We start from the raw sequence: 11,725 nt of genomic DNA, 5'->3' as shown, positions 1-11,725 counted from the left end.
CAATTTTTGAACTTTAAATGCTAATAAAAAAAAACTGCGTGTAAGGATTTTTAATATTTTGAATTCTCATTGTAACAATATGGTAGGAGCCTTGTATTAAATTTTCAAGTATTTTTACTCAACAAATAAAGTTTTATTGACATTCATAGAAAAAAAAGGTGGGTAAGTGGATATCGCTCTGCTGTACAGTAGGTTAGAAGTGGGTCACTGTATAATGGACAGTATTAAATTTGAATTCAATATTAATTTGCATAGTTTTATATTGTTTTATTTTATTTATTCATGAAATACCTACAACCTACCTAAATATGTTAAAAAAAAAACAATTTATATGATGAATTATAAGCAAGGTTTAGGTGACATAAATTCAAATGTATCTTTGCATATAAACAATATTTGTAAAAAAAGCACACATTGTAAAACAAATATTCTTTTCTGTGCTCAAAATCTAAAAGGTTAATGAGGATCTATCTTCCATATTTTCCGTGGGTAGGCCCCTTAGGGGGAAGCAATTTTTTTCACCGGAGCTTAGGGGGCGCCAATTTTTTTTTGCATCGGGGCGCAAAATGTCTAAATGCGGCACTGTATTTAAGTCTTACAACTAAATTAAAACTGAACAAGAAAAATAAAAAATGTATCAGTATGAGCTTTTGTAATTATACAATAATTTTAAATTACCTATATATTTATATATAATTTTATATTAATAATATTATAATCGATGACCATGTTTAACATATTTTTACATAATATCCAAAAAAACATAACAATTGCAATTATTACCTAGCAATGTAGGCAAAGCAATAAAAAAAAAATAAGATATTCAATAAGTTGCCTACACACTACACAGTACCTACAACGATCATGATATTATATAATATCTGTATATTACAGTGCATCATGAAGTGGAAAGTTACATTTATTCCTATTGAAAGTGAATCAAATATAATATGTTTCTACATCAAGAAGATAATATGCAAAACCCTACTACTGACCCCTAGGCACCTACCCTACTGTACATATAGGTACTATACCTACTAATGTTAATTGTTACAACAATAAAAAGAGTAAATAAATCTTTCATTACCGTACTAATGAAAGTCATTATAAACATCAGCCATAGCAATTCGGTCATTTTGTCTGGATATATATATTTATCAAAAAATAAACAAATATGTAATGAAAGTTATAAACAATAAATTATTAATTGATATAGGTAAACAATAATATTATGTTTTACACAACCAGTCTGCTTGACCGCTTTTTAAACACTGAGGGGCGTAGTCCACTGAAACAGGGAACTGTGATGTGGGACTTTGGTGGAAACGTCCGTCATAATATAGTAGTGGGAACAAACAATTTATTGTACCGGTATGTATCCATTTGGTGCCACTGTTAATTATCTGATAAATTATTGAATGTTTTCAAAATATGTAGGTATGACTGTTGTATTATTATTGTTATTATTGTAATGTCATCATCGTTATCAGCAGTTAATAAAGTTCAGTTGTAACTAGCACTCGTAGTGTACTCTATTACAATATGGCGCTGTGGACAACACGATAATTAGAGTTAATGTTCGTATAGTAACTAAATATTATAATGTACTAAAATGTCTTATGTTTATGAAAATAAATTAAAATGTAGTTAAATAAAAAATAGAGCAAAACGTTCCTAATAGTATCTACGGGTTTATGATTGGCAAAGTATATGGGAGAGAAATACCAACGTAAAACATGGCTTGTCCTGGGAGGTCGATGATTTGTTCGACTATGGTAGTTAACTATGGTACTTAACCTAACCTTATGGCAGTTCTAAATAATTGTTACTAACTTGTTTCGTAGCCCTTTCAACATGCAAAGTAGGAAAAAAAAATTATATTGGAATGTTCAAAATTTGTAATTACGTGAAGGTACCTATTTAAATGTTAACAACGAAACATAAACACAACAATACATTCAACTTGTCTGAATTATGTTTACATTTTTTTCCAATATTAAGTAAAATTAAAAAGCTTATAAATTAACATATGCACCGGCAATATTCGGGAACTATATCTTTTCAAAATAACCTTTAACTATATCCAACCGGTCGTTTGTAGTGGGTTCATCTATTATTATTTTCTTTCGGTTGTAAAATTTGCTATTAAACTATGCATATTTTCCGGAAAATGGTGGCTATACTTTACACCCCAGCCAATAATTCAAAACTTAATGCGGTTAACTGTTGTTCAGTTGCTATAAGTATCTGATTGGCGATTGCACATTTGAAAATACAATATAAAGAGATTATTCTTTATACAATTTTATATTTTATCCAACAAATGAAAACATCATAGGTACTATATAGAAATATGATACCAAAAATGTTGAATTAATAAAATTGTACCTATGTTTAAACGATTTGAATAAGAAATCTTTTCTAATATAAGTATAGGAAAAGTTTGATTATAAGAAAACTGTTAAGGTACATTTCTGATTCTGTGCGGAGCAATGCATGTATTGATTTTACAATTTACAGAAATAAAATATATATATACGTATAACACTCTTTTTATTAATATATTAAGATTTTACTGATACATCTTATTGGGGAAGAGTGAGGTTATCTACCAGTAATATACAGTCTACTATAGGCTATAGATATCTATTTAGAGCTTTTTGATAAAGAAATATTATTGGACAAGCTGAATAACCCGGAATTAACTCCTTTTGGGTGTAATTCGCTCTGCATAGGTATGGAATCAAAATCATATTATATTTTAATTTTTAGCCATCTCGCGTGGCGTTGCCCGTGAGTTATGCTTATGGTTATGCGAACAGTATATTATCAGGTGGGCAATTTACCTACGTAGGATTGCGGACACAGTAAGGAAGGAGATAATATATAGCCTACATTAGTGGTTACAGCTTTGGTAAAGGGGGGTAAAATTATTTCAAGTTAATTTTACCCCCCCCCCTCACGGTAAAATTGTTCAACAGGGGGGGAGGGAAATATACTGGTATATTAATACTCCCTGGTAAGATGGTTCATCAGAGGGGTACAAATATACTAGGTTATAATTAACGAACGGTTTAAAATATCCTAGTATATATTTACCTCCCAATGAATTTTTATTTATAGATTATTTTTACCTTCCCGGTCATATAGTGTTTTTAGAGGGGGGGGGGGGTAAAAATAATCTACTATATAAATACACTGGGAGTTAAATATATGATATTTTAAACAGATTGTTAATTATATTCTAGGATATTTTTACCCCCCTTAAAAATACATTTTTAAGGGGGGGCTGTCGCTGTGTCCATATTACCATGGTAATTACTAAAAAAAATTCTATCGGAATGTATGTATATAAAAATGAATGTATGTCTGCGTGTCCATATTACTATGGCAACCAACCCCAGCAGGAGATAGAATGTTTGTCTGTCCGTGTATGTGTCCTTTGGTTGCCATGATTACCACGGGTTTTGAAACTATTATAATAATAATGATTGGTTGCCGGGCAACGAAGTGCACGGGATCATTTGATACAGATATAGGTTAGACTTCTGGGCTAATTTAAAAAGGGAGAGGACCAACCCCGGGAGTTGTTCAAACAGGGATTTTGAGATTTCCTATGGAAATTTTTGTTTATAAATGGTTGCCGTTACATATTATTCACATAGAGTTGGCATTTTTAATGGGCAGCGAAGTGCATGGGATCAGCTAGTCCACTATAAAAATTCACTAGATGTAAATATATATAAATAAATAAATAATAAATAAATATATCCTAGTATATTTTAAACAGATCGTTAATTATATGCCAGTATATTTTTACCCCTCTTAAAAACACATTATTACCAGGGGGTAAAAATAATCTACTATGAAAATTCACCTGAGAGGTAAATATATTATCCTAGTATATTTTAAACAAATCGTTAATTATATACTGGGATATTATTACCCCCCCCCTCCCCGACAAACAATTTTAACGGGGGATAAAAAAATAACTACAAAAATATGAAAAAATAATTTTCTTTCTCACGCCCTGTAGAATAGTCGGATTTTCTTAATTTTTTTTTTCTGTATTATTATTTATTATACAACAGGTGTTAATTATTAATTTTACTCGGACTGAGTTTTATGCCAGTCAGCCTTCTTCTGAGGCAGCCACGTGATTCTCGATGGAAGAGTAATATGTTCAAGCAGTCACAAACAATAAGTAAGAACTCTGAAATTAACTTTAGATAGGAGGGCAAGTTCTTCACTATTAATAAGTTTAGAAGGAAATGTTAGATTACTCTGTTTCCTCTTATTATATAGGGCAGACAAACGGAGATTCTGCCACACTCGTTCATACTCATGAGGTGCGCACCCAATGCGAATACCTCATGCATAAGCGACAAATTTCAAAAATGTACGCTTAACTCTTTCAAGTTGACTGCTATGTAATAATATCCATTTAACGCGTTTGCAATCACCAACAATTCGGATTTTCTTAATTTTAATTTGTCAGTTCGTTAAAACATTCCGGCCAAATACAAGAAGGTATACGTAACCATGGAATATATGACATACAATAAAAGTTATAATTGTATTATATAATATTAATTGTTTACGTACTTTTACGAGTCTTTAAATTTTTGGTATTCGTTATAAACGTTTTACGTTGAATAAGTACGATATCTATTAAAACTTTTTCTAATTTTTCAATATCTGGAAAATATCTCCAGGTCATAAAGAACAAGATATTATCGAAGGAAGAGCTGCAGATGAAATTTCAGCACGCATTTTCATATTAACTATACGGCTAACCTAAATAAAATATATATATATATATATATCACACACAGTGAAACCTCTCCTATAACGGACCAAATACACGGTATACTCATACACTCGCAGCGTGTTACACGGGCTACTCATAGAAAAGTAAATATTAAAATATTATTATTGATTAAAATATTAAAAGTGCCATAGATCTCTCATTTAGTATGTGTTTATATTCGCCATATTTTACGGATACTAACATTCATCGTATAACTGGAAAAGCGTGTTAATAATTAATTTTTGAAGTCATGCAATTCGTGTTTTGTAAAAATAGTTATTATTCTTATGAGGTCAACCACTTTATTTGCTTCAATAAATCGTCAATTATCAAATAATTTCACCAAATATTTTTAGATCCTGAGTGGTGAAGCTATTGATTTTACAATTATAATGTGTGTTTTTACATTTTTAACTGATATTGATTCTATAAGGTTCTCAACATTTTTACGATGAGATACTTCATCAGATTTCATTAACTGAGAAAACTCTTAACAATGCAATTTATCTAAACAATATTATCAAATTTAAATGATTGAATATACGAATTACGAGTAATGACTAATGAGTATATGCATAATGCTATAAAAATAATTTAGCTTACCTCTTCATAATTCCCCTATTAGTGTACAAATTATGCAATTGCAAACTGGTAACATGTTTTTTGTGTTTTTAATTTTGTTTTGTTAACTTTTGATAACGTTTAAAAAAAAAAAAAAATTCGCGTGGGCTCTTAACTAAGTTTATTCCCAATAAATTATTGTAATTATTATAGTTAAGTAGGTACATATAATATTATATTTGTAAAGTGTCCATAGTGGGGTTGAGCCCCCCACCCCTTGAACACGCCAACGATTGTTAGAATAATTATAATGTAATTTTGAATGTAATTATGTAAATACTTAAGACTTAATTTAATTATGTCCGTTATTAAAATAAATAATAATTATACAATATTAATACCTAACAGTCTCATATGAACCAATTTAATATGAACTGCTGTACAATATGTTAAATATTTGATCATTTTAATTGTATACGACGTTTTCAGGTGTATGAACCGGAGCTGCATGACTTTTCAACAAAGCGAACGGATTTATTGTTTGTAGTTGATGGCTCGGCCAACGAAATCTTTAATTCGGTTGTAGGATCAATCAATATAATAATATTAAATAATTAAATATTTATATAAAATAATCAAATGTAATACCTATTATAAGTGTAAGTAATATTAACTGTCAAGATAGAGACAAATTAATCTTCAGCATGTTTATGTTTTTTGAATAGAGTTTCGTCTTTGGAAATCATTAATCCTCTTTAACGTTTCACCTACATAATAATATCGATAATTACGATAATTGAATGTGTATCATAATAAATTTAAGAAGTGTAAGGACATTTTTTTGTGCACCAACATATTCACTGTTTTTCCTTTACACTAATTTCCTCAACGGTCAACGGATAGATCAAAGAAAAGCAGCCCAGCAAAATGGTGATCATACTTCCAATTAAAAAGGATCAGGGTGTCCAAAATAATATAAACTACTACTTCTTAAACTTCGGGCAATAATTCATTTAAATCGTCAAAATAATCAGGACACAGTACCTATACTCACATCTCCCCTTCTCAAATGACGACCACACCTTCCCAAGGCTTCTTACGTTTTCATCGCCGATTCTAATAATATCATATTACCTAACATAGATCCATAAACTGTTTTCCCAACTTATCTCAGAAATTTTCACTTTCATAAATCCCCTAATTTCCTTCCTTACAGCCGTACTACATATACAATATATTACATAGTCCAAATTTATCTCTATCTCATCAACTTAATTACCAAATTGTCTTTATTTACTGTAGGTATCTGATCTATTAATGTATTTTAAATTTCTATATTTAAGTTGTACTTTTTTTCTTTTTGTATTAATGTAACTATGTCATTACACTAATTGTTGAGCTAGAATATATTCTAGTTATATAACTATAGTTATGACTAGCAGCTAATAAAAATAAAGTGTTATTATCTATAAATGGTAAAGAGTGGGTTGATATTTTTGTATACCTAATACCTACCATTGAGTGTATATTTACAATATTATATACTCAATAATGAGATATATATACAACTGTAATAAACTAGCAATTGGGTTAATTGCTCAGCTTATTAATGCAGGTAGAAAAACCGTTGATCTAAGGGATAGCTTAGGATGTTGATAAAATATAGACTCGTTGAAAGGTTAAAGTGGCTCATTGTCAATATTCTTCAGAAAAATATGCTACGTCCAAAATGACAAAAGTCGTTAAAAATAATGTTTTTCTAAAAGAATCTTATATTCTTAATAATCTTAATATATATTCTTTTACAACATTCTATCATATTTAATTTTTTTAAATTGTTTAATTATACAACCAAGGCCGTATCCAGACCTCTTAGACACCCCCCTCAGATACGTCCTTGATTAGGTACAACATGCGTTCTAAATTCTTTATTTCAAATTAGAATATTTTTTGGAGTGATTTATTATACGAGTTATCACTTCAAGTTGGGTGGTCGTTCCAAGAATATTAATTGTTTGATTAAGATTTTTGGGTTTTTTGGTTATAGAATTAACTAATTTACATTGTGAACCTTGTTTTAAATTTTTAATTCTTAGCTATAAAAGTTGAACATTTTATAAATTTGTAACTACAAACTGTTTTAAAATTTTCAATTTTATTAATGTAGTCAAAAATCGAATTTGAATGGTTATAAAAAATACTGTACCTTTGTATTTTTAATATTTATAAACTGCTATTGTAACAGTATTAATATATTGAGCCTTGTATTACAATTTCACTCTTTTTGAACTTACGAATAAAATTTTATTGACATTTATAAAAAAAAAACTAAAAAAATTGAAAATTGAAAATGTCCGTAAACAGCTCAAAACAAGTCACAATATTTTAAGGTGTATAGATACTGCTAATATAAATATTCAGTGAATATTTCATGTATCCACAGTCATTAGTTTTATAGTTACACCAAAAACCAAAATCTATTTTGCTAAAAACTGTTTTTGCGTACAAATTTCCATTTTTCCTTAATTCTTTGTTCGTTTTTCTCGGGCCTTTTGAAAACTACTGGGAATATTAAGCTTTGACCTCCCGAGTACATCAACTATATTCGTTTTCCCATTGAACAAGATACTGAAGTTGAAAATTTACGCATAATTTAGACTACTTAATGTAGAGTGTGGACACAAAAAAGAAGAAATAAAAAAAACATACACCATTGTAAAATCATTCATCGTTCAGCTCAGAATTTAAAAGTGAACCGTCGCGGGACGCCTGGCAGATGTGAAACATCGATGTCATTTTGTATAAATATGCATGAAAATTGAAATGTTGGCTTAGGAAATTAACATGGCAGAATCTAGTACAAAACACTAGGATTTTTTAAGAAAAACTATTCCCTTTTTAAAGGTGTATTTGTTTGATATCATCAAAAAATTGTATTTATGTACTAGTAATAATAATACTAAACAAGTGATGAGGGCTGGACCTAGGACATCACTCTGCATGCACCTGCACTAATAAGTGCATATACGCAAGGTCAGTGTTCGGACTTATCTAGATAAATTTATCTAGATGAATATCTAGATAATTATTTGTTCATCTTTTATCTTATCTAGATAAATAGTTACAAGATATACCTAAGATATATCTAAATGTTCATCTTAGATAATTTTTTTACTAATCTAAATAAATTCATCTAGATACATTTTTTATTGATAAAAATCGCGAAATTGTACTAAATTTTTAAATATTTATACAGATTCTCAAACAAAGTTTATGGTTTATAAATAATGTAATTATTTTTATTTATATCTTCCTTATTATTATGTTCCTAGTGCCCAATTAAAATATACCAAAATGTATAACCATTTAAAAAATAATTATATCTTTTTTTTTTATCTAGATAAAAAAGTATTTATCTTTATCTTTATCTAGATAAAAAAATACTTATCTAATCCGAACACTGCGCAAGGTTGACTAAAATTAAGTTGCATGCAGTCTGATAAAGAACAACGTTGTACTGAAACTTGCATTGTTAAGACGAACACGTTAAGGATTTAAAATTGTTCACCGTAATAGCAAAACATCGTTAAATAAGACAATATTAAACGATTCAACCTTAAACGAGGACTTGAGGCTAGACTTTATAGTTACATTAACGGTTTTATGTAAAATCCCAGTGGGGGAATAACTATGCACAATTTGGTATTTTTTTTTTAATAATCTGAATATTTAATTACGATCAACCAAGTCTCAACAATAAACGCAATTCGGAGAGGTGGCGATCTTTTATTTAAGAGGAAAAAATATCGATATTCAATACCGATTTAATATAATTTATATTACAACTCTGAACTCAATATAAATAAAATATTAGTAAAGTTCATAATTCTAAAAATGTTGTTTGTGAGATTCAATAAATGTTGGACATCCCCCGATAAATCACCCAAAATACGCCTCTGATAGTATATATAGTTACTATAAACTACGTATATTAACTAATTTACCAACACATCTGGCTCACAGTCCGCTCCTGCAATCTCGTTAAATAGGATTTCGCACTGCGATTGCGCGTGATTGCTGTGAAAAATGACAAACTTTCAAAGTCCATAACTTCGGAACTATAATTCCGACCGAAAATTCTAATTTCCCCATAATTTTTAGCCCCAATGGATCGGTGCATAAATAAAAAATATTTTCTATATTATGCCTACTTATTTTTCTCAAAGTTAGGCGACGAATGTTATCAATTGCATTATTTATTTACCGCATGTCCATAAACACTTAATTTTACGATTTGCGAGTTGTAGATGCCTAGGCAACAGAATATACGTATTTATAATAATTTATCAGACAATGATCATAATATAATATTTTTTTGTGATTCCTAATCGGAATTAAAAATCAGTAATCACAATAATTTAACAGCTTTTTAACGTTCGAGACTCATGTCGTCACTCATTCGAGTTCTGGCATCCAGTTTTCATCGGTACATTTTATATATTATTATAATATTATATTATGTTATGTAAAAGAACAATTATTAGTTATTACTTTAAAATATTTGTTTCTACGTTCAGAGCTTGAAGTTGCTACCTTTGTAAAACCCTACCTACCAGTCCATCATTAAACGCGTCTGCTTGATGTAATGAAAGTTACTTACCTAGGTACCTACTCAAATTAAATATAATATCATACCTATTTTAAAATATTAACACCAGAGCTTCATTGTTGTCAACGTCATTCAGGTATTGGGTAAGTACTTACATACATAATACATACTAAGTACTAGCATACAAGATTAATGATTAGTAGGTATAATAATAGCAGTTGAAAAATATTAAAGATAAATATGCACGATTTTTAAACATAAATTATATTTTAAAATTAATTTAATTAAATTTAAAAATATATAGGATAAGTTTTTTTTAGATATTTAAGTTCAGATTTAGACGAATTTTTTTAGTTAAACGAAGAATACCGATTTTAGTTATTTTGTTGTATTTTAAAAATATTATTGTGGATACATGAAACTTTTAAAATGTAATAATTATTATTATATTTTATACACATACCTAATGACATTTTCAAATGCGCTATGATTTAGCAAGAATTATTTCATCTTACCTACTTATACTTATGTTACAAATGTATCACAATAATGGATGGTGTTAAATTTAAATTTAATAATATAAAATTAATAATTTTAAATTAAAAAAAAAGGTGGGTAAGTGGTTGTGACTCTGCTGAAAAGCAAGTTATAAGTGGGTAAATGTAATAGATGGTGTTAATTTGAATTCAATGATATAATATCATTGTATTAAAAAAACGATTGTGAGCGAAAACGGTCAGTCAGCCTATGATATTACTAAATATACTTGATGATATTATTGTGAATAAAGTAATTTATATAGAACCTATTTACGTGGGACCTTGTTTTAAATTTTTTATCCTTAGCTATAAAAGTTGAACATTTTATACATTTTTAACTAAAAATAATTATTAAATTTTAAATTTGATATATTTTGTCAAAATTCGAACTTTAAATGCTTATAAAAAAAAATGGTGTCTATGTATTTTCAATGTTTTTCAACTGCTGTTGTAACAATATATCAGGAGCCTTGCATTCAATTTTCACGCTTTTTTACCCAAAAAATAAATTTTTATTGATATTTATAGAAAAAAAAACCAAAAAAATTGAAAACTGACAATGTCTGTAAACAGCTCAAAGAGAGTCAAAATATTTTCAACATTTTATGGTGTATAGACAATGTTAATATAAACATCAGTCAAAATTTCATGTACCTACGGTCATTTGTTTAAGAGTTGCACCAAAAACCAAAATCAATTTTCTCGAAAACAGATTTTGCGTGAAAATTTCCGTTTTTCCTTAATTTTTCTTTTGTTTTTCAATCCGCTTTTGAAAACTACTGGGAAATTTTTACTTTTGACCCCCAAAGTACCAACTAGATTCACTTTCCTATCAGAAAAGATATTGTTGAAGAAAATTTAAGCATTTTTACTGTCCTAAAAGGTGATGATAGACACAAAAATAAAAAAACACATATCATTGTAAAATCAATACATTCATCGTTTCACTCAGAATCTAAAATTGTGCCTATGTATTTTTAATAAACTACTATTGTAACAATATATATAGAGCCTTGTATTAAATTATCATGCTTTTTAAGTTTTAACACATCAAATAAAATTTTATTGACATTTATATCACCAAAAACTAAAAAAAATTTAAACAGAATATGTCCAATAGTTCAAAACGAGTCAAAATATTTTCAAAATTTTATGGTGTATAGAAAATTAATATATTAACATTCAGTGAAATTTTCAAATATCAAT

At 28.5% G+C, this 11,725-nt stretch overlaps 1 protein-coding gene across 1 annotated transcript in view; it reads right to left on the bottom strand.

Moving 5' to 3' along the window:
* LOC107884984 overlaps positions 1 to 3,453 on the bottom strand; it is a 7,859-nt gene extending 4,406 nt beyond the window's left edge. The window contains exon 1 of the mRNA XM_029492832.1: positions 3,387 to 3,453. Within this exon, the coding sequence (XP_029348692.1) occupies positions 3,387 to 3,453 (67 nt within the window). The remainder of the gene's footprint in view (positions 1 to 3,386) is intronic.
* Between the last annotated feature and the right edge of the window lie 8,272 nt (positions 3,454 to 11,725).

Source organism: Acyrthosiphon pisum, chromosome X (assembly GCF_005508785.2).
Source record: "Acyrthosiphon pisum isolate AL4f chromosome X, pea_aphid_22Mar2018_4r6ur, whole genome shotgun sequence".
In the NCBI taxonomy this organism is placed as follows: domain Eukaryota; kingdom Metazoa; phylum Arthropoda; class Insecta; order Hemiptera; family Aphididae; genus Acyrthosiphon; species Acyrthosiphon pisum.
The sequence above is the reverse complement of the archived record's forward strand: the minus strand, read 5'-3'. Positions and strand labels throughout refer to the sequence as shown.